General features: G+C 38.1%; 2 protein-coding genes across 2 annotated transcripts in view; one reads left to right on the top strand and one right to left on the bottom strand.

Annotated features, from left to right (window-relative positions):
* PCMT1 (protein-L-isoaspartate (D-aspartate) O-methyltransferase) overlaps nt 1-6,157 on the bottom strand; it is a 42,462-nt gene extending 36,305 nt beyond the window's left edge. Inside the window, exon 1 of the mRNA XM_045544563.1 lies at nt 5,640-6,157. Within this exon, the coding sequence (XP_045400519.1) occupies nt 5,640-5,868 (229 nt within the window). The 5' untranslated portion in view covers nt 5,869-6,157. The remainder of the gene's footprint in view (nt 1-5,639) is intronic.
* A 2,012-nt stretch (nt 6,158-8,169) lies between these two features.
* Nucleotides 8,170-19,204, top strand: NUP43 (nucleoporin 43). The gene is made up of 8 exons (XM_045544562.1): nt 8,170-8,356; nt 8,654-8,776; nt 9,625-9,702; nt 10,377-10,557; nt 11,843-11,978; nt 12,751-12,902; nt 14,847-14,969; nt 18,762-19,204. Exons 1-8 carry the CDS (start codon nt 8,237-8,239, stop codon nt 18,986-18,988), a joined length of 1,140 nt encoding a protein of 379 aa, XP_045400518.1. The 5' UTR covers nt 8,170-8,236; the 3' UTR covers nt 18,989-19,204.
* Nucleotides 19,205-22,836: the final 3,632 nt, after the last annotated feature.

Below are 22,836 nucleotides of genomic sequence, written 5' to 3'. Positions count from 1 at the left end.
CTAAAGCCTTCTCTCTGCTAAACCAAACAACTTCAATCCTGTCCAAGCACCATGTAAAATGCTGCCCCTATTATTATCTTCATTACCCTTATGGGATAATCATTGGCTTTTCACTATCACCCTTAAAGCATGTTGGCCTAAGCTAAACACAATACTGATAAAAATACCTGTAACAGCACAATGGAACCTTTCCTCTCCTATAGCCTAAGATCATATTAAATAAACTGTAATAAAACCAAGCATCTAGATCTAGTGCAATCCAATAGAACGTTCTGTGATGACAGATATGTTCTGTATCTGCACAGTCCAATAGGGTGGCCACTAACTTCATGTGGCTATTGAGTGCTTGAAATGTGGCCAGTAAGACTAAAAAAACTGAATTTTTCATTTTATTTAGTTTTGACTAAAGTAGACACACTAATGAAATCCAAAAAAATGGTACAAATTAAATCTTAATCCGCTGTAAGTTTACTTACTAGTACATATCCACAAGACTGACTTGAAATAAGTTAAAATGAGGAGGTATTTTCTGGATTTTAAATGAGGCCCCAATTTCTAGCTGGTTATATTAATATTTATCCCATGTACATACAAAAGTAATGGAATATTAAGACTAAGTGCTGGCTGAGAACAGTGGCTCACACCTGTAATCCTAGCACTCTGGGAGGCTGAGATGGGAGGATACCTTGAGGTCAGGAGTTCAAGACCAGCCTAAGCAAGAGCAAGACTCCATCTCTACTAAGAAGAGAAAAAATTAGCCAGGCATGGTGGTGTGCACCTGCAGTTCCAGCTATTCTGGAGACTGAGGCAGAAGAATCACTTGAGCCCAGAAGTTTGAGGTTGCTGTGAGCTAGGCTGACACCATGGCACTCACCCAGGCAACAGAGTCAGACTCTGTCTCAAAAAAGAAAAGACTAAATGCTCTTTTCCACTAGCTACACTGCTAGTGGCTAACAACTGATCCTCTAATGGAATAAGACAATAATTTCACCTTATTTTCAAAAGTAAATGCTCTTAGAATATAAAAACTACAAATCATCATAATTCTTATTCAAATGCCTATTAAAAATCTCCACTTAAATATCTTATAAAAATCCAACGTTCCTCAAAATAAACTTCTGATCTCCCACACTTCCCCTTCCCCCTCAAAAAAAAAAAAAAAAAACCCCTCGTGCTCACTCTTTTTTTTTAGAGACAGTCTCAATCTGTCACTGTGGCTAGGGTACAGTGGCATCATCATATACTTTGTTTTTTTCCTATACATATCTATGATAAAGTTTAATTTAAAATTAGGCATAGTAAGAGATTAACGATAACTAATAATAAAATAGGACAATTAAAACAATATGCCAGCATCAGTAATTCTGTGCTTTGGGGCCATTATTAAGTAAAATAAGGGTGATTTGGACACAAGCACTGTGATACTGTGTCAGGCACTGCTAACCAAGTAGGCTACTAAGTGACTAACAGGTGGGTAGTACAGACAGCATGAATACACTGGACAAAGGGATGATTTGAGTCCTGGGCAGGATGAGGCTGGACATTGACAGATTTCATCACACTACTGAGAACAGCACACAATTTAAAACTTATGAATTGTTTATTTCTGGAATTTTCCGTTTAATATTTTTGGACTACAGGTAAATGAAACCTTGGAAAGCAAAACGGAGAACTATTGTATAGCTTTGAAGTCTATCGGTTAAGAGTTAACCTACCACAAACCCTCTGGTTTAGATATTCCCTGCTCTAGAACATCACTTTATCTACTCTGCTACCTTACCTAAATTTTACCATTGAAATTAACTCAATAAAAGTAGGAAATAAACTCTAATATAAACATTACTTAAATGGTCACATTTCCTGGATTAAGCAGGCTCATAGGTGTTTTACATTAAGTCAATTTGTTTCATGAGCACATCAGCCTATAATCAAAAATTAACTGTATTTTTCATTTCTATAGACCTATGTTGTCCAATATGGTAACTATGAGCTACATGTGGCTATTTCATTAATTAAAATTAAATAAAATAAAATTTTCATTTCTCAGTTCGCCTAACCACATTTCAAATGCTCAATGTCATATGTAGCTACAGGACAGCATAATTAGAGATCATAGAGCACTCTACAGGGCAAGGTTGCTACAGACTTCTTCTAAAACTTTATTTAAAGCATAAAACTGATTTAGCTGAGACACTGGCAGAACTCAATCTTGTAATTTTCAATTCTCTATGTCAGTGGTTCTCAAAATGTGGTCCCTGGACCAGCAGCAGCATCACCTAGGAATTTGTTAGAAATACAAATCCTCAAAACCCAGTAATCTTTGTTTTAACAAGCTCTCCAGGCGATCCAAATTTTGAAGCATGCTCAAGTCTTAGTCACCATTCTAAGTTACTAATGAGCAATCATCACAACACAAGCCACGAGATAATGAGAAATCTATCGTTACCACCTAAAATATTCTATAAACGAGCTGGGTCAGTGGCTCAAACCAGTAATCCCAGCTACTCCGGAGGCTGATGCAGAAGCATCACTTGAGCCCAGGAGTTTAAGACCAGCCTGGGCAACACAGTGAGATTCCCACCTCAAAAAATTAATAATAAAAATATTCTCTAAATGATGCACCAACTATGAAATCATATACTACTATATTTCTATTATTATGTGTTCTAATACAAAAAACAGTAAATATTCTTAATAAATTATAAAATTAAAACTAAATAAATCATGAACTTCGTTTCTTTTAAAAAACATTACAACTAATTTGCTTCCTCTTCCAATTTACAGATCCCTTTTCATTTCAACAACAGGATAATCACATTTTCATCTTTTTCTAAGGTTTCAATTAAAAGCCTTTAATTTAGGAAGAATACACAGTGGAATGAGGAAGGAAGGAGATATTTTCAAATTTGTGTCAACTGCAACTTTCGCATGAGCAAATATTACTTTTATAATAAATTTACTAATGTAAAAAAGAAAACTATTAGCTACAAACTTCAGCAAGAAGTTGAAATTAAAGTTGTACAAGTGTTACAAGAGTCTAAACAACCTGATTACTCTAATTTCCCCTTACCAATCATGTATCTAGTATAAAACTAAATATTTGCAACGTCAACCTCCATGTATGCTACATATTCCTTATTAAATTTTCTGACAGAAAAACATCCTTTGATACTGTATAAAACATGACAACAGTTTATCTTTTTTCTTATCAATGAGCATTTAAGTTTATTTTTTGATATTGCAAACAGTGTTATAAAGAAAATTCATATAAACATCTCCTAACACATGAGCAAGTTGCTCTAGACTGCTAAGGATGGAATTTCTGTCAAAGAGACTACGTGAATATTTAACTTTATCAGCTAGTACCTAATTGCATTCGATAGTATTAGCGCAATGTACATTTTTTACCCCAGTAATGTGTAAAAAGCTCCCATTACTCCACCTCCTCACTAACACTTCATATTAACAGGCTTCTTTTCTTTTTCCAGTCCAGTGAATATAAAATGGTATCTCATTGTTGTCTTATCTGGCATTTTCTGACTAATCATCTTTTCATAAGTTTGTTAGACATTTAAATTTTCTTTTCTGCATGATGTCCCTTGTGTGCTGCTAATTTTTCTACTCTGTTATTTGACATTTTCTTACTGGTTTATAGTTCTTATGTTTTCTGAATACCAATTTGTTATTGATTTTATATATTGTAAATATTTTCTGCTACTTTGAGCTTTATCTTTCATTTTCTTTATGAAGTTTTGATGAACTTAAGTTCTTGATTTTAATTTAAATTTATCAGTCTTTTATGTTAGTACTTTTGTATTATGTTTAAGAAACCCTTCTTTACAGATATGTCATAAAAAAGATTTTCCTATTTAAAAAAAAGAACAAGAAAAACATCCTTAGAAATGTAAGCTAAGAACAGTAATGCAATACATTAAAGTGATTACAAAGCCACTGGGAAAAGATCTAGTCTTGGCTTACTGCAAATTTGGCCCCAAAAAGAGAGACTTTAAGAGCCTGATTGATTACAAATTTCTGCTACAGCCAAGTGTCTACTGTGACAACCTACTGGTGGAAAATTACTTAATCACAATTCGTGTATAGAATGTTTTAGGTATGTATACTGCAATAACAAGTACTTAGATCACGTTAAGAAATTTTGTAAAAATATTTACAACATACTGAGTTTATGTGCAATCCACAGGAACCTAAATTATACTACATGCTACTGCCTCAGCACATAAATGACAACTTCCAATCAAATACTGTTCCATAAAGTGAACTAGTAATGCTTGACAAAATTCTGACATCTAAACATTCATTACTGAAGACACAATTTCCAAATTTTAAGCATTGTCAAAATAATCCCTCGAAATGACTAATATATAAAGTGTCAACCATGTGCCAAACAGTACTGCTTATTTCTCTCGTTCACCTTTGTATTCCTAGCATTACATTCCATTATACTCCCAGATCTAGTTATATAACGACACTTAATTGGCATTTATGAAAAAAGGAACGAGTATAAGTTCTTTGAAAGGATTCAAAGACTTTTTTTTAAGAAATGGTCCCAGCCTTTATGGAGGTTACAAATCGAGTTGGGAGATAAACACACACACGAAAAGATAAATAATAGGACAATTAAAAATACTGCATGGCAGGATTATTGCAAAGTTAGTGGCAAAGAAAGTGCTGTAAATTCTGACCAGAGTGAGATTATTATAGACTGCGGTCCTTCTGGTCTCCCAACAAGACGGGGACACTCTATTTCGATTTAAAAAAGGAACGTGACACAGCACTCATCCCACCCTAAAATTATCATCAGAGCAAGGAATATAATAACTAAAGGGAATGGTATAAAGAAAGTTCCATACAAGGTTTTTAAAGCCTACGTTAGCCGTGAAAAAAGTTAGAACATTCCACACACAATCGTTTGCTGGATGCAGGACCTCTAAGGCTCCTGAAATACCAGTCTCTCAGGAACTGCATCCCCTGATTCTCTCTTCTTCCGCCCCCCACGGAGCTTTCCACTGGACAGCAGCCCAAGAAATTTCTCCCAGCATCTGCAATGGCAATACTCTCATCTTCCTCTCCCTCCCCTCGCCTGTATCAGACGGTGGCATCTCCCTCCAGAGGAAAAACCGGAGGGCGGGGGAGGCAGCATAAGAGGGAAAGCTTGCAAAGAGGTTGATTCTGAAAGAGGGGGAAGGTGAGAAAATGCGGGGGGCGAGGGTGGGGTCCCCTCAGTTCCAGCCCAGTTTCTAGAAGGGCCTAGCCCACACCTCCCCACGCCAAAGGCACGCCCCTCGCATGCCGGACCCGGACGGCGGACTCGAGTGACAGCACCACCACCTGTGCCGCGCCTCCTCCCCCCGGGCCCAAGGGAGACTGCCCCTGCCCCACCAGCAGCGGCCCCTTGCTCTTTCTCTCCCCTTCCAATCCACGTCGCCGACGAGTGACAGGTCCCGGGGGAGACTGCAAGCGCATGCCGTTCGGGACTACTGGTGCAACCCTACGCTGGAGTCCTCCAACAGGCGCGGGGGGAAGGGGGGGTAGACAGAGCGTTCCGCACGGTCCAGGGGGGACCCGGTCCAGGCCCAGCCTGCCCCAGCTGCCCCACACCGGGCGGGGGTGGCACTTACTGCGGAGATTGTGGATTAGCTCCGAGTGGCTGGCGCCGCCGGATTTCCAGGCCATCGCTAAGCACACCCGGAGCAGGTACAGAACCACCTTCAGCGCGGCGACGGTGCCCAGCAGTTTCCCTAAGAGTGAGACCACCTCCCACACGGTCACCGCCCCGCTCGCGTCCCCGCCAGAGCCGCCGCTGTTACTGCCGTCGCCGCTGCTGCCGCCACTGCGCGCTCCCGGCATCCCCCGCGGCACGCATGCGCTTTGTGACGCTGCGCGGCCTCGGGTGCGGCTGGGTGGGGCCCGTGGCGCGGGAGGCCTGTTGCCTCCACGCCCGTGTCTGTGGGTGCTGGGGCTGTCAGGAAACCGCAGGGAAGCCGGGCTGAGTCAGCGCCGCCGCGGCTGCTACTGCGTGTCCCTTTCTGAGGTCCTGGACTGGCACCGCCTTCGCCCTGCGGTCAGGCCGGTGGCGCCCGGCGCGGTCAGTCGCGTTACTGGCTGCGTCTCCGGTCACCGAGCGCGACGGCGGGATGGCGGGGTAGATGTGAGCCGCCGCTGCTGGTGGCTCCGCAGTCGCCGCTGGGTCAGCTGTTGCGAGCGGCGGGTCTGCTCCTATAGCTGTCCAGATTGTTAGGCGGTGGGCTTCATCCGCCCTGCCTCACCCAACCCAGTTGACTAATATTTAGGTTGGTTAGAGTCTAGGCTCCCTGTGGTGGAGCCCGAATAATAGAACAATAATCTTAATAGAATCCAAGGCAAAGGCCCTCTCTAATCTGAGTACACCAGCCTCTAGCTTTGTGCAAGCATATCACTGTTTGGTTAAGCAGAGCATCCTGGTTTGTTTTCAGCTGTAAAGTGCAAATTCAGAGAATGGAAAAATACCATGACATATGAGGGTCATGGGGGTGGGGAACAAAGCTTTGCTCATTTAGGACAATACAGACGTAAAGGGTTACAATAAAAAAAAAATACCACAGTATCCTATGGTGAATGTGTTATTCTCCTGATGCAAGTGTGCGTTTCCAGCTAATTAAGCCTTGCAAATTCCACTATAGCTTTATTGCTATGAGCTCTGAAAGACCACAAGTGAGAAGCTGACAGGGAACATTGCCTGTTGCATACAAATTGCTGACTCCTAATTAAAACTGAGACTGCCAGATTCCAGCAATCATTTAGTCCAGTAAACTTTGAGGAAGAAAACCTTTGTCTTAGCTTTCTAAGACATCTATGGTAGTAACATCAGTAGCAATTTTCAAATTCTAGTTCTTGCCAGATTTTGTCAAATGTGTTACTCAGCCTGCCTCCAATCTGAAATATACATTACCTATTTTCTGGGATTCTGTGATCATAAATGAAACCACGCAAAACAATGTTCTTTATTTCAATATTAGACAGGAATAAAATTGTTGGTTTGGGACTCTTACCCGCTTAATAGTTTGCCAACTCATCTCTCTACAGTTTCTTGATAGTCTTCTGGTTGGAAAAAAAAATCATGTCCTATAGGAACCTGATAATGCTATCTAAAGTTGACGCAGATGAATTGCATTTACATGCAGTGCTTCCACAAGCTGTCCTTGTCAAGCAGGACTACCAATATCAGATAAAAACAACAACAAATCATGGCCCTGTTTATGAAACAACCAGCACACAGTTATGAATACCTATAGTGTAAAGGAGATTAAGAAGATAATTAAGTCATACTTCTTGTATTTGGTAGGATTTACTTTCTAATTGGAGAGATCTGTATCTTAAGAAAACTACAGAGTGCAAAATGTGTCAGTGATCTAGATATCAAGTGCTATGTTAATTTAGATCAAGATGGACTGGAGTCATCAGGAAAAGATACAGGAAGGAACTGATCCTTGAATGACAGGATTTTGAGAAGTAGAGAGTAATGGAAGGATGTTGTAGGTGTAACCAAAAGCACAGAAAGAACCTAGAGCACTGATTTCTGTGCAGTGGACATTAGATATCACCAAACTCATTCTTAATTATATACATGAGTGACTTGACCAAGGCTACACAGCTAGGCAATTGGCATCAAAATTAAAACTGGAGTTTTCAAAATTCCAACTCCAGGCTCTGACAGTGTGTATCAACTTTGAAGCAAAAGGATTTGTTTGGGGACAACAGGGAGAAGTTTAGGATAATAAGTTGGCACTTTAGTTGAGGTACTTCCATGAGAACTTAAAGATTTTGAATCATTTTGTATGTGCAGTGACGTGCAACTGAATACTTAGGTGTGGTTACAAGGTGGTTTCTCCTGCATTGATTTTGTTTTATTTTGCTCTTAAATTTTACATTGCACAATTATTTCACAAATACATTATCTCAGTGCACCTATACAGAGTTTGCAGAGTGGAAGCAAGTCCTACCACACAATGCGCAAGGCACTTTTGCGTCTGCTCAGAGCCCCATTTGTGAGGATGGGCTCCACAGGTTCCTTCACTTTGGGTGCTGGCGATGTACATACGCGCTACTGACGAGAATTGACTCTCCGCAGCCACCGTCTCGCCAGTGAGTTCCCATCCAATCAGGACTCTACGGGAAGGGGCGGTACGGAGAGGTGCGCGTTGTGTTTCTTTCTGTACCTGTTAACGCTAATTTTAGCATGGAGGAAATTTATGCCAAGTTTGTGTCTCAGAAAATTAGCAAAACCCGCTGGCGACCGGTACCTCCGGGGAGCCTGCAGACCGCGGAGACGTTCGTTACGGGCTCTTGGGACAATGAGGTATCCTCGGCCCCTGAGCTAAGAGCGCGCTCTCTCTCCCTCTCTCTCCTGCGCTTCCGGCCGCCCTCACCAACTCGCCTTCTGGCTTCTCTTGCACTTCTCCGTCTCTCAATCCTTCATCTCAGGCTCAGAGCCAGAGATGGTGTTCCTGAACCTCTTACCTCCTTGCGTTTTACATTCTCACCATACCATTTGTCTGAGATGCTTTGGGAACAAGGTTGCCTGAAGGCAATACAGCTTTTATTTTCCCAGAGTTGACATTTACGTCATCTCAAGATAAAACTTTTTGCTTTTCAGGAAAATTATGTTTCAGTGTGGTCTATGGGAGATTTTGGAAACTTGGACTCTGATGGAGGGTTCGAAGGAGACCCTCAATTATTGTGTGATATCAGACACCATGGTGATGTAATGGATTTACAGGTAAATCTCTGTAGTATCCAAAAGTTAACTTTTAAAAAACTGAGAGTAATACATTTAAAGACACAGAGGACCTTAAAGTTTGTCTAGTTCTCCCCTGGTTTACAGGAAACTGAATTAACATCATTTAACCACTAAGTGGAAGAAACTGGACTGGGAAAGAGTATATAGATCTAATTATAGTTTTTTATTGATTGACCACCTACTGTGTAGTAAGCACTGTTTGGTGCAGAGCTTTACATAAGCTTATTTAATTCTCATTGCATGCCTGTGAATCAAGTATTGTTATCTGTTTTGCCAATGAGAAAACTGAGACTAATACTTTTGAACATATGCCATGTGACAAATACTGTGCACAGTAGTTTACATAGTTTTGTTTTTTGAATTCTCATAACAACTCCCTAAGTAGAGATTAGTACTCCCCCTTTTACAGGTTTACCAGGACTTAAGGAACTTAAGTTGGCCAAGGTCTCAAAACCAGTAGTCAGTGGTGGTGATGAAATTAAGTTTTCAAATCCTCATCTGTATGACTTTAGAGTCCCAGCATTTTATTCTGTAGAAAGATGCATAGCCCTAGGAATGGTATTTCTTTAAAGCATTATTGTGGTGGTCCAAAATTAAATCAGTTATGGGTGAGTGAGTTCAGGAAAAAAATTTTATTGTTTATTCTTCATGAAAATACTTTGTATAGCAGTTTTGACTTTCATATCTTTTAACACATTTTATTTTCTTAGTATATACAGGCTCTTTTTAAAATTGTTACAGCGTTTAGTACTATTTGAGTTAAATAAACAGGCTTCTTCTCTATTAATATTTCTGAATCTTTTAACAAGCAGAAATTTTCTATTTAGTTTTTTGATCAGGAAAGAATTGTAGCTGCTTCATCAACAGGATGTGTAACAATTTTCCTTCACCATCCAAATAACCAGGTAAAGAACTTTTGTTTGAAAGGTGAATTTGTATTTTAAATAGTTTTAGAAAGGTTTAAAGAAGGCTATGCCAATCATTACACAAATAATGAAGTTTTATAGTCTTAAAACATGAAGGGGAAAATATCACTGTTATGTTACCCACTTTTTGGTAGATTAATTCTAGAACCATGTTTGTGTGAGCTTTTGTTGAAATTAGATATTCCTTAAATAAATTCTGTTAGTTTAGACCTAAATATAGAATTAATAAGGGTCACCTTACTAATAGATATGCCTAGTAAATGTAAGACCCAGTTCTTTTTGAGTATTTTTCTTAACAGAGTCATTTAGAAAAAGCTATAGAGATTTACTTATTAGCTGCAGGCTCATTCCCATAAGAATTTAAAGAATTACTTTTGAATATACAACTACTTGATCTACTTGATACCTAAAAACCATTTCTGTAGTTTGAGATAAATGTGGAGGGTTATTGAACAGTATTCCTTTTGAATCTAATTCAGCGAATACAGAGCTTTGATGGAAGTTGTTTCTAGATTTCAGTACTTGAAAAAGGAGAAAGTTATTCTTTTTCTAGAATAGTGTGAGACAGAGTTTAAAGATACTCTTCTTGGGGAAAAATGCTAGTTTGTTAGAACTTTGCTTTAATTAATAGTATCGTCATTTCTGATGCCTAGACTCTGTCAGTCAACCAGCAGTGGACAACAGCTCACTACCACACAGGTCCAGGCAGTCCTTCCTATAGCAGTGCACCATGTACAGGTATTGTGTGCAACAACCCAGAAATTGTCACGGTTGGAGAGGATGGTCGAATAAATCTCTTCAGAGCTGATCACAAGGAAGCTGTCAGAACTATAGGTAAGAAAAATCATTATATTTCTTTTTTCCATCACATAGTAATTGAGCACTTACCATATGCTAAGTAAACATAATGTTAAATGTTTGAGGAATATAAAAATATACAAGGCAGGATCCCTTTGTCAAGACAGTGTGTTGTTGGTAACACCAGCCTGAATGACTGACTACAGAGGAGACTGAAACTTTTTTTTTTCTTGGCTAGAAGGGATTATCAGATAAAGAACTGGGGGCATTGGTGGCAAGTAATTTTATGTAGGTTCTAAATCTAAACCACAAGTAACACTAAAAGATGGCACACGAGACAAAGGGAATAGGCCAGAGGCAGGATAAAGCCATTCAGAGAATGACAAACAGTATAGTTTGACCTGACTTTAGATATTTATATAGGAGAGATGAAAGATGAAGCAAGAAAGGCAAGTTGGGGCCGCGTTGCAAGGAGTCTCTAATGCAAAACCACAGAGGTAACATTTTTTAGGTGGAAACCAAGGAGCCATTAAAAGTTTTTGAGCAGGGGTTATTGTGGTCTATTGGTTCTCAGCTTTGCCTCGATCAGGCTTGCCTGAAGAGATTCTTTAACTGTTCACCACCCTAAACTTCTTGAATCAGAATCTCTGGGAATTGAGCCTGTGATATCACTTTTTTGTGGCGTTGATTATGATTTTCAGTTTTCAGTTACATTATTTGTTTATTATTAAGGACCACTGCCTAATGGCAGTGTGGAGGAGTGGCAAAAAACAAAAGTCTATGTGTTAGATTATGTGTCATAAGTTCTGAACACTCTAAGAAATCAAAGAAAAAGACCATTATTACAATCAGGAACAAGTTCACGTAGGAGAGAGTTGATGAGAATAAAGATGTGTAGATTTGGGATGAGTCAGCAGAGTAATACAAGGTCAGAGTGAGCTCTGTAGGAAGCACTGGGGTTTGGCCCAACAGAATGGAAGCTCTGGGTCAAGGACTAGTGGGAAATAAGATTGGACATAGAGGAGCTTGAACAACTATCTCGGAAATGCAGTGTAACAATCTTAAGAGGAAATAGAGAAAGAGGAATATGTGAAAACTCAGCCCTCCATCTGAAAACAGTTCAGATGTCCTGTGAGTGATATTTTTCTATCCAAGAGAGTCCATTTAAATGTGTTCATTACCATGCATTTTTCTATAGAAATTAAATTATGACTTACTGGAAATTTTTATTTCTAATATTTCAATCAATAGAAGGAATGTGATTTAAGATCTTCTTGGGGAAAAAGGGACCCATTAACACTACCATTTTTAAAATTTTTAGACAATGCAGATAGCAGTACACTCCATGCTGTGACCTTCCTTCGAACTCCTGAGATTCTCACAGTAAATTCAATTGGACAGTTAAAAATATGGGATTTCAGACAACAAGGAAATGAGCCTTCTCAGATATTATCATTGTAAGTTTTAATTTGTAATTTCAGTAGTGTAATCCAAAATTTGTTTGATTGTTGGTAGCAACTGACTTTAAACCATAATGTATTGTAATTGTGTTTTAAGAGAATGATCCCTGATTAAATTTGATAGAGCAAGTATAACTTGATGGGCTTGATAGTACCATGTTTCATTTAGTAAGTATTTGTTGGTTCAGAGACTTTACTCTTGGAAGTTTACATTATTTAATGGAGAACTTATTTCTGCTCATTAAATGATTGTATTGGTAAAATGCACAGTGGATACAGTATACTCTGGATATGATTAAAGAGAAAATATAGTCCAAGATACTTTTTCTGAGCAGAAATCTGCCTTTCTAGGTGTGCAACCTTCTCTTCTGTCTTAAGAAAATAGAAAGTGTCAAACTGAAAAAATCGTTATATAAAGAAAGCATTACATAAGATGAGTAAATATTATTTGGTATAGTTGATATATGGTGTTTTTAAAAAAATCTAAGAAATGGAAATGTGTTTTGTATTAATACATCTTACCATCAGATTATCTTGCATCCATGTCTCCAAATTGAAGTAAGAATGAATAATTTTAGTCTTTAATTTTTAAAAAATTCTTACCACATAGACATACGTTTAATCTAGTTAATTTTTTGGCATCATTAAGATTCAGCCAGTAGCTCTATAAAGTTCTCATTTAATTACTACATAAAACATGTTACTTGTGTTATGCAAAGATAGATTATACTTAATAACATATTTGATGTCACTGCATCTCCCACAAAAGGACTGGTGACCGAGTGCCACTCCACTGTGTTGATAGACATCCCAGTCAACAGCATGTTGTAGCTACTGGTGGCCAGGATGGAATGTTGAGTATTTGGGATGTTAGACAAGGTACTATGCCTGTGTCTCTGCTGAAGGCTCATGAAGCTGAAAGTAAGTATTGTGGAGACATGGAAAGTTTTTATTGGGTGGGTTATATGACATGTAAGCACCTTTCCATAACAATACATATGGCTAATTCATTTTTATTTGACAGTTAAGTTCTTTAACGTGTTTCATTATTATATCAAAAACTGCAGTAAATAACCTTAGATACTGAACTTTATGTACTTGTATTCTTAGGATAATTTTTTAGAAGTAGAATTGATAGGCCAATACTTTTGTATAATTTTACAGCTCTAATGCATTGTCAGATTGCCCTACATTAAAATACCAGTAACACATAAAAAAATTTTTTAAACACCAGCTTAAGCTAGGGGTGTGGTGGCACACACATGTACCCCCACTTACTCGGGAGGCTGAGGCAGGTGGATCGCTTGAGCCCAGGAGTTCAAGGCACTGGTGTGCTGTGATAGCACCTGTGAATAGCCACTGCACTCTAGCCTGGGCAACATAGCAAGACTCCATCTCTTAAAAAAAAAAAAGTGATAGTAATAATACCAGTTTATATAGCCATACTTATGGCAATACTTAATAAGTGGTGTGATCATAGCTCACTGCAGCCTCAAACTCCTGGGCTCAAGTGAGCACCTGGCTAATTTTTTTTTTTAAAGTTTTTTGTAGAGACGGGGCCTCCCTATTGCCCAGGCCTATTGATCTCAAACTCCTGGCCTCAAGTGATCCTCCCACCTTGGCCTCCCAAAGTGCTAGAATTACAGGAGTGAGCCACTGTGCCTAGCTGCTTGCTATTCACTTTTTATGCCACACTTGAGGCACTTTCTTTTTATTTTTATTTTATTTTATTTTATTTATTTATTTTTGGAGACAGAATCTCACTCTGTTGCCCAGGCTAGAGTGCCGTGGCATCAGCCTAGCTCACAGCAACCTCAAACTACTGAGCTGAAGCGATCCTACTGCCTCAGCCTCCCGAGTAGCGGGGACTACAGGCATGTGCCACCATGCCCGGCTAACTTTATATATATATATATATATACATATATATATATATATTTTTTAGTTGTCCACATAATTTCTTTCTATTTTTAGTAGAGACGGGAGTCTCACTCTTGCTCAAGCTGGTCTTGAACTCCTGAGCTCAAATGATCCGCCCACCTCAGCCTCCCAGAGTGCTAGGATTACAGGCATGAGCCACTGCGCCCGGCCCAGGCACTTTCTATACTGATTCTTTAAAGTCACCTAGCCCAGACTAACAGAACCCTTGTTAACAGAATACCTGTTTTATCTGCATGCTGCAGGATACTTTCTGAAGAGTCCTGGCTCCCAGATGTCTATAGACACATAAAGTTCTCTTAAAGTTTATGGGTGGAGTGAAGGGGGCAGTCCCAGTATGACTTTTTAAAAGCCCTCCATCTGAAACTGGAGCCAAATTCTTGGAACATTTCCAAGTTTTGGTTTGCTAGGAGCCAGTTGCTATTTATGTGATAGAGGCCAGAAGTGTCCAGATTCTTGGCATGAACCAATATTGGATTGTGCCTCTTAGAAATTCATTCATATATTCCTTTTAGGGTCTTCTCTCTCAGTCTTTCCAATAATATTAACCTTGATATAGTAATGACACAGGAATTAAAAATAAGGGAACTTGCTAATTAAAAAAAATATTTTCCATAAAAAGTGGTCATTTTTTTCTCATAAAAAATGTAATATGTCAAATGATTTAGCAATTATTTTTATTCATTTTGTGACCCAATACATAAGTAAATTTACTTGGCTTTTTCCTTTCTACATGTTACAGCTTGGATAGATAGATATTAATATGTTATATCTTTTCTTTAATTCTGAAGCCTTTCATTATCACAAACTTGAGATTCAAAGGTATGTGATGGAGGTTAATGGAAGATGATGCCTAGAGATAAGGTTTTAATGTTGTTTGTTTAGCCACTCTGCACAGGAATAAGCTGCTTGGTTCTTATCTCTTAGTGTGGGAAGTTCACTTTCACCCATCCAACCCAGATCATCTATTTACTTGTTCTGAAGATGGGTCCCTCTGGCACTGGGATGCCTCCACAGATGTACCTGAAAAGTCATCACTCTTTCACCAAGGTAAAACTTTTTAATGAAGATTCTTGTGTGTAGTTTTTATTACATTTTTAAGTACCAAATTAGACATTATCATATTTTTTTTTTTTTTTGAGACAGAGTCTCACTCTGTTGCCCAGGCTAGAGTGCCGTGGCATCAGCCTAGCTCACAGCAACCTCAAACTCCCGGGCTCAGGCAATCCTTCTGCCTCAGCCTCTGGAGTAGCTGGGACTACAGGCATGTACCACCATACCCGGCTAATTTTTTTCTATATATTTTTAGGTTTCCAGCTAGTTTCTTTCTATTTTTAGTAGAGACAGGGTCTTGCTCTTACTCAGGCTGGTCTTGAACTCCTGAGCTCAAAGGATCCTCCCGCCTCGGCCTCCCAGAGTGCTAGGATTACAGGCTTGAGCCACCGCACCTGGCCGACGTTCTCATATTTTTAACTTAATGGCAAAATGTTTTCATTCTCCTGCCTCAGAGGAAATTTCAGTATCGAGTATCATAGAGCTTGAAATGTGACTATCAGTTACTTACTGCTGTACTGCTAATGACTAGAAATGCTACAAGCTGGCTCACTTCAAACAGCCAAGGTTCTTCTTTGTGAGTGCCAATTGACCTGGGTCCTCATACCATAGGATAAATGTTGGCAAGTCTTTTATGTTGCATTGCCAAGACAGGGTGTATGGAAGAAGAAAATAGATGTTTTATGTTTGATGTTTGTTGTTTTTTTGTTTTTGTTTTTTTTTTTGGAGACAGAGTCTCACTTTGTCACCCTGGGTAGAGTGCAGTGGCATCATCATAGCTCACCGCAACCTCAAACTCCTGAGCTCAAGGGATCCTCCTGCCTCAGCCTCCCGAATAGCTAGGACTACAGACACACACCCAGCTAATTTTTCTATTTTAAGTAGAGATGGCATCACACTCTTGCACAGGCAGGTCTCAAACTCCTGAGCTCAAGTGATCCTCCTGTCTTGGCCTCCCAGAGTTCCAGTATTACAGGTGTGAGCCACAGCACCCAGCAAATTTTTTATGTATTAAGGTACTGGTTTCTTCTCAAGTTAAAAGGCCCTATCTTGTGATTAAAATCAGTGGTAGGTAATGGTCAGACAGAAGCCATACACTTGTTTGTAATCAAGGGTTTCTGTTTTTGCACTTTCCAAGGTTCCTGTTTCTGAGGATTTGTCTGTGGTTCCAAAGTTCATTTGTTTATTCATTCATTCAAACATATTTACTGAATGCCTACCATTTGGCAGGCTCTGTTCTAGTCTCTACACACATAGAGCAAATGCCCTAACAGACAGTTAAAAAAAATAGATAACATATCACTAAGAGTCCAATCAGAAACTACCCTAGATTTCAGAAACCAAAAATTTTTTTTTTCTTTGAGACAGAATCTCATTCTGTGGCCCTGGCGAGAGTGCAGTGGTGTCATCATAGCTCACAGCAACCTCAGACTCCTGGGCTCAAGCAATCTTCTGCCTCAGCCTCCTGGGGAGTTAGGACTACAGGCACATGCCACCATGCCCAGCTAAGTTTTCTATTTTTAGTAGAGACATAGGGTCTTGCTCTTGCTCAGGCTGGTCTCAAACTCCTGTCCTCCTGCTTCAGCCTCCCAGAGTGCTAGGATTACAGGTATAGGCCACCTTGCCTCGCCCCAAAACTTGTTAATACCCCTGCTGCTGCACTGTTGGAAATGCTGGCAAAGTTGGTTCTGGATCAGCAGAAAAGGTGCTACCTCAACCAGGCTGGAACTACTGCCAGTATTATTGTTGCTAGAAAACTGGAGCAGGAAGGGAGCCGATTCTCCCCTCCTCCACCTTCCAGTCACCCACCAGTAGTACCTCCCATTGGCAGGGCCCATCTGGATGGCAGATGGCAAAGGAGGCTTGAAAACAGTTTGCAGACTCCCACCCCTATAATACATAGTGGAGCACAGTAAAATGGGAAAGGGGACTAGAAGTGAAAAGGAAAATAACTGGGGCAAAGATACTGACAATTACTGTGAAGAAGAGTAAAGCAGAATAAGAGGATAAAAAATGAAGGCAGGGGTGAGAGGTGTCAGGAGAGGCTGCTTGGCAGAGACCTGAGAGAAGTGAAGGTATAAGTCACATGAAAGCACTCTAAGCAGCGGAAACAGCAAGTACCAAAGGCAGCAGACGGGCAGGGAACAGCAAGGCTACTGTGGCTGCAGTGTAGCTAGCAGGGCAGGGCAGTGGTAGGAGATAGGCCCTGGTGGCTAAGAAGAAGATACCATAGGACTTCTAGGCCATAATAAGGACTTTAGATTTTATTCTAAGTGTGATAGGAAGCCATCGGAATTTTGAGCAAGAGAGTGGCTTGATGTGACCTATATTTCCAAAGAATCACTGGCTGCTGTTGAAAATAGACTGTAGGGGGAGGGATGGGAAAAATGAAAGCAGAGAGGAGTCTCATCAGAGTGGTTCTAATAATATGTTAATTTTTACAGTATTCAAGAGCAATGTGAAATATAGGAGCAGTAAAAGATAAACAGAAAAACTAAGGGAAAAAATTCTAAAACTTCTCCAGAAAAATTCTGGAGTGGAGAGCATGTGTGGAGCATGCATACATGTCTATGCTAACTTCATTTAAGGAGAAATTAACAGTTTTATCTAAGCATTAACTAAATACGTACTTGGGTTTTACTTCCTTCCTCCCCTACCCCACTATCGTTCATTTACAAGTTTACTTTTAAGGAACCTCAGTTAGACTGGAAAAAAACATTCTATACCTACTATTGCAAGGCACAATGTGAGACACTGTGGAAAAGTAAAACAAATATAAAATAGCAACTTGCTCTTAAGAAATACTTAATTTAGTTATGGGGAAGGGTCATGGAAAGTTAAATCATCATATAAGAAATGTTACAAGATAGTAAATTAATGGTACATCCAAGTGCTGAAAGTACCAAGAAGGAAGAGAAACATGAACTAGAGTTGTCTTCAAAGGTTTTAGAGAAGGAAGTTGAGCTAGATTTTAAAGCATCAGCAAGATTTAAAGCTACTAATGTTGAAGCTTCAAGACATCAGAGACTTTGTCTTGTATACTGAGCTCTTAGCACAAAGCCTGACAAATAGTAGGTACTCAGCCATTTATTGAGTGAATGAAATTTGTTCTTATTTGCTTTAACAGCAAGTTGAGAGGAAAGAAAATTGTAAATAATGGCTAAAATTGAAATATACTACCTCCACCTCATTTTATTCTGTATTAAATGCAGAGCACTGTTAGAGATAAAAGTTTTCAATCTAGTAATATTGTAAAATTCTGCTTTTAATAATGTTTATCTAAAAAAGGTAAGAATAATCTGAAGCAAGTTGATTGTATTTTTAGGAATACATATTTAGAAATATATTTTTAGAAATATTCATCTAGAAACATATCCAGAACTTCTTTCTCATGATCACTTTATTTTTCTATTACTCAAGAGCTTGTATTTCTGTATATTTTTGGTTTCTTTTTTCCTTATTTATTCTACGTCTTCTGGCCATTTTGCTACCTTTCTGAGACTTGCCATTAAAAGATGAACAGAAAGACAGTGTCAAATGAAATCTTCTGCTTTACCTGAAGACTTTAAGTTTAGTGTCCATATTATCCCAGGGAAATTTGAATATTTAATAACACTGAATAAGCCTTTGGTCAAAAAATGGTGACGTGTGATAATAGAATTAATTATTAGCCTGTTCAGAGAATTAAACACATCAAAATCATCACCTTTCTAAAATATCAGAAGTTTGATGTTTATTACTATAAAAATAGTCTTGAAAGGTTTTTTCCCTTTTCTTTTTTTCTCCCAGGAGGAAGAACTAGTACTTTTTTGTCTCATAGCATTAGTAACCAAGCTAATGTTCACCAGTCTCTCATAAGTTCCTGGCTCACTGATCCTGCTAAGGACCGTATTGAAATCACAAGCTTACTTCCCAACAGGACTCTGTCTGTGAACAGTTTGGATGTTTTAGGTCCTTGCCTTGTTTGTGGAACTGATGCAGAAGCAATTTATGTCACTAGACAACTTTTTTCATGAAAGTACTGTAATTACAAGATTTTGGATAAAACATAACATTGGCCTTTTGAATTCCAGCCTCTGTGCAAAATTTTATTATCAGAAAATGTGAGATTTGCAGGGGAAAAATTAGTAAACTACTATTAATGTCAATGCCCATTTTCGGCTTTTGTTAGTTATGTTGTTGTGCGATATTCCCTAACAGTTGCAGAATATAATAGATGATTGATGGCAAAAGATTTTGAACAGCAGAGGGATCTTTGTGCTGTTAAGTACATCAGCACAAACAGACTATTATTGACAGCTCATGGAGCCAGTTCTTCATTTTTGATGTTGTGGGACTTAACATCAGTGGTGGTAATGGGAAGCACTAATGCGGTCCCATAATTTTTACCAACGGCATGTGGAGTACACTCATCCCTAGTGGTTTAGCCAGTGTTACTGATTCTTTTTATTGCAAGTATTTTCTTCAATCCCTCCACATTTTATTTCCTTAATAATTTTAATAAACTTTTTCAGAAAGAATTGAGTATACCAAAAACGACAAATTTATAGTCATGTTCAAATTTTTTTAAAGGTGAAAATGTTTTGACAGATTCCTTTAGAATACATTTTTGAGGAAAACTCTATGAACTACTTAGACCCAACTTTATTTTTCTTGGAAAAAGAAAAATATATTTTTCGTAAGTATTTTTGCTTTCATTTAGTTTTAGAACATAGTCAAAGATTGCCAAACTGCACATTATGCAATATGATGAACTTGATGAGTGGACTGAATTCCAAACTAAAATTTGATAGATAACAAGTGTGATAATCATATGATGATAGAGTAGGAGTAAAGAATTTTGCCATCTTTATTGTTATTTCAAATGTTAATGACTTAACATATAGTGTTATAAGACAATTTTATGACATTGTTTTTCCAAAGTTCTATTATAAATGTATTATTGACCACAGACCTTAATGACAAATCACTGCTATTACACAATTTAAGTACGTGTTCATTTACTTTATAATTCTAATAACAGTAATTGTGGTAAGATTTTTGTTTTTCTGACCTAATATTTGCTATTTTTTTATGCCACTTTACCTCAGGGGTATATGCATCTGCTTTTTTACATATATTTGTCTGAAAGCTATTTCATTGAAAATAATTAGTAACTTTGAATTCCAAAGAACTGGAGAAGGAAAGAGAATGTTGCTGACAGGAATTTTAATCTGTTTATAGTTTTGCTGCTGGGGTTAATTTTAAAGACTTTTTGTTACTACAAAAGTAATTCATTACAGAAAAAGCAAATAGTCAAAATAAAAATTTAAATACTTATAATTTCAAACAGACACTAGTCTTTTCATATCCCTTTCTATCCATCAATGTGTGTAATTTTTTTATAAAAATGAAAATATATCACACATAGTATCTTTGTGGATGCACATTCCCCAGCAGCAAACACATTTCTCTAGTAATCATTCTCTAATATCATTAACATTCTAAGGTAATAGGTACGTGTACTATAATTTATTTCAGCTGGTTGCCCCATTATTGGTTATTTCACGTTTCCAGCTTCTCACTGTTATGACTAGTGCTGTAATGTTTATTTAGTCAGTACTTCTTTTAAAACTTGCTTATATGCGTAGCCATTTTTATTTTCTGCGATAGTTTGTCATTTTCTTATTAATTTGTAACATCTTTTTATATATAAAGAATTTTTTTTGCCTTTGGTCACGATACAAGTATTTTTAAATTTTTTGGCCTATGGTGCTTTTCATTGAAGTTTTGCATTTTATATATCGTCAAATTAATTGATTTCTTTTTTTTACAATTTCTGCCCCTGGTATCATGCCATCCCTATCCTAGGTTTATATAAATAAATATTTTGTGGTTTCATATTTTGAATGTAATTATTACATTTGAAATTTAATTATTTACTTTTTTTTTTTTTTTTGAGACAGAATCTCAGTCTGTTGCTTGGGCAAGTGCCATGGCATCAGCCTAGGTCACAGTAACCTCAAACTCCTGAGCTCAAGAGATCTTCCTGCCTCAGCCTCCCGAGTAGCTGAGACTACAGGTGTGCACCACCACACCCAGCTAATTTTTTCTATTTTCAGTTGCCTGGCTAATTTCTTCCTATTTTTAGTAGAGATGGGGTCTTACTCTTGCTCAGGCTGCTCTTGAACTCCTTAGCTCAAATTGTCCTCCCACCGTAGCCTTCTAGAGTGCTAGGATTACAGGCGTGAGTGAAATTTAATTATTTAACAAATATATCTGAAGTTTTCTTCTTTTTATTATTGAGAATTTTAAGCATATAAAAAGAGTTATTTTGTGAACCTATTTACTCACCAACCAGCTTCATCAATTAAAAACACAGCCAGTCTTATTTAATCTCTGCTGTTGTCCATTCCATGACCCCACCCCTGCTCTGAATAATTTTAAAGCAAATTCTAGATGTCATATTTCATTTATAATTCTTCATTGTATATCTCTGAAGGATGAGAACCCACCTTTTTTAAGCATAAGCACAATACCATTATCATGCCTGTGCTACATTCTTATTTCTTAATATCATCAAATATCCAAGCACTATTTAAATTTCCCAGATCATAAACATTTTTTACAGTTGATTTGTTTACATCAACAGACAAGGTCCATTGGATTACATGTCTCTTAAATTGCTTTTAATCTATATATTCCCCTTTATTTTTCCTTTTTTCTTTTTCGTTGATGGTTAATTTTATGATGAATAGATCAAGCAGACAACACCTGAATCTACTGATCAATCTTATATCACAAAAGTGAACAAGTAGACATTATGTGCTTCCTAATGTGATGTAAAAGGAGTAAATAACACCACCTATGAAATATTCTTGTCCAGGAGAAACTACTTGTCTTTTGTGGTATTCTAGGAGTAAGTATAAACATAGTTCTTCAGCTCAGGGTAGATTTTTTTTTTTGGAGCATTAAAAAGAAGTAGACCAAATAGTCACAAAATTGCTGTTACCCTAAATATCAATTTGAGAACTGTTTTCAGTTTAGCTGTGCTTCCCAGCTCACAACAGCAAAATGGAACCTGATTTACCTCTCTACCAGTTTATAGGCCCTAGAGGAGACAAAAGAACATGTTAATGACAACATGAGAATACAACCAGCCAAGTCCAAAATTTAAGAAATTCTATAAGACAAGTTGGTTTCTATAGCAAAAACATTGTTTTAACAGCAGTTAATGGCTCTGGGCCTGGAGCAGGACCTTATAGTTAAATATATTAATATTCTTACAGAGAAATACATACATCCATACTAAATGGGAAAAATGAAAACTGTCAGTGGCTCACAATGATTCAGGTCCAATTTGTGCTCTTGTGATTCAATAATAAAAACATAGCTATGGATTTTCCTTTGACTTTATATGTCCCTTTGCACAAATATCTATTGCCATAGTCTAAAGCCTGCTAAGGCAATGGCCCTGTCTTCACCCAGTGCAGGGACCCTCCCCTCCTACCCAGCAGGCTAACATCCTTTCTCTGAGTGGACCTAGAGTTGATTCTCACTTCAGGAAGACCCTAGCTCCCAGGTGGCACATTTTCCATGCACAGCGACTGGCAAGCCTGTTTGGCCTTACCTTTCCTCTGCTGAAAATTTGGAAGGTTTCATTTATGTTGCTAGCAGTTTCCAGCAGCAATGTATAAAATTTCCCTTGATCATTATAGCAAATAATTGGTAGAAGAGAGCCAGACATAGATTTAGAATACTGTCTTGACTGGAAACAATTGCTTTAAGTTTGAGGGTTTCCTTTGATTTAAGGATACTTGTAACCATAAGGAAAAGAAAGTACATTTGAATAGTGTTACGTTTTATACCAATTGACAATTTCTGC

The sequence above is a fragment of the Lemur catta genome, chromosome 2 (genome assembly GCF_020740605.2).
Source record: "Lemur catta isolate mLemCat1 chromosome 2, mLemCat1.pri, whole genome shotgun sequence".
Lineage (NCBI taxonomy): Eukaryota > Metazoa > Chordata > Mammalia > Primates > Lemuridae > Lemur > Lemur catta.
Note: the sequence above shows the minus strand (reverse complement) of the source record. Positions and strands in the feature narration are given on the sequence as shown.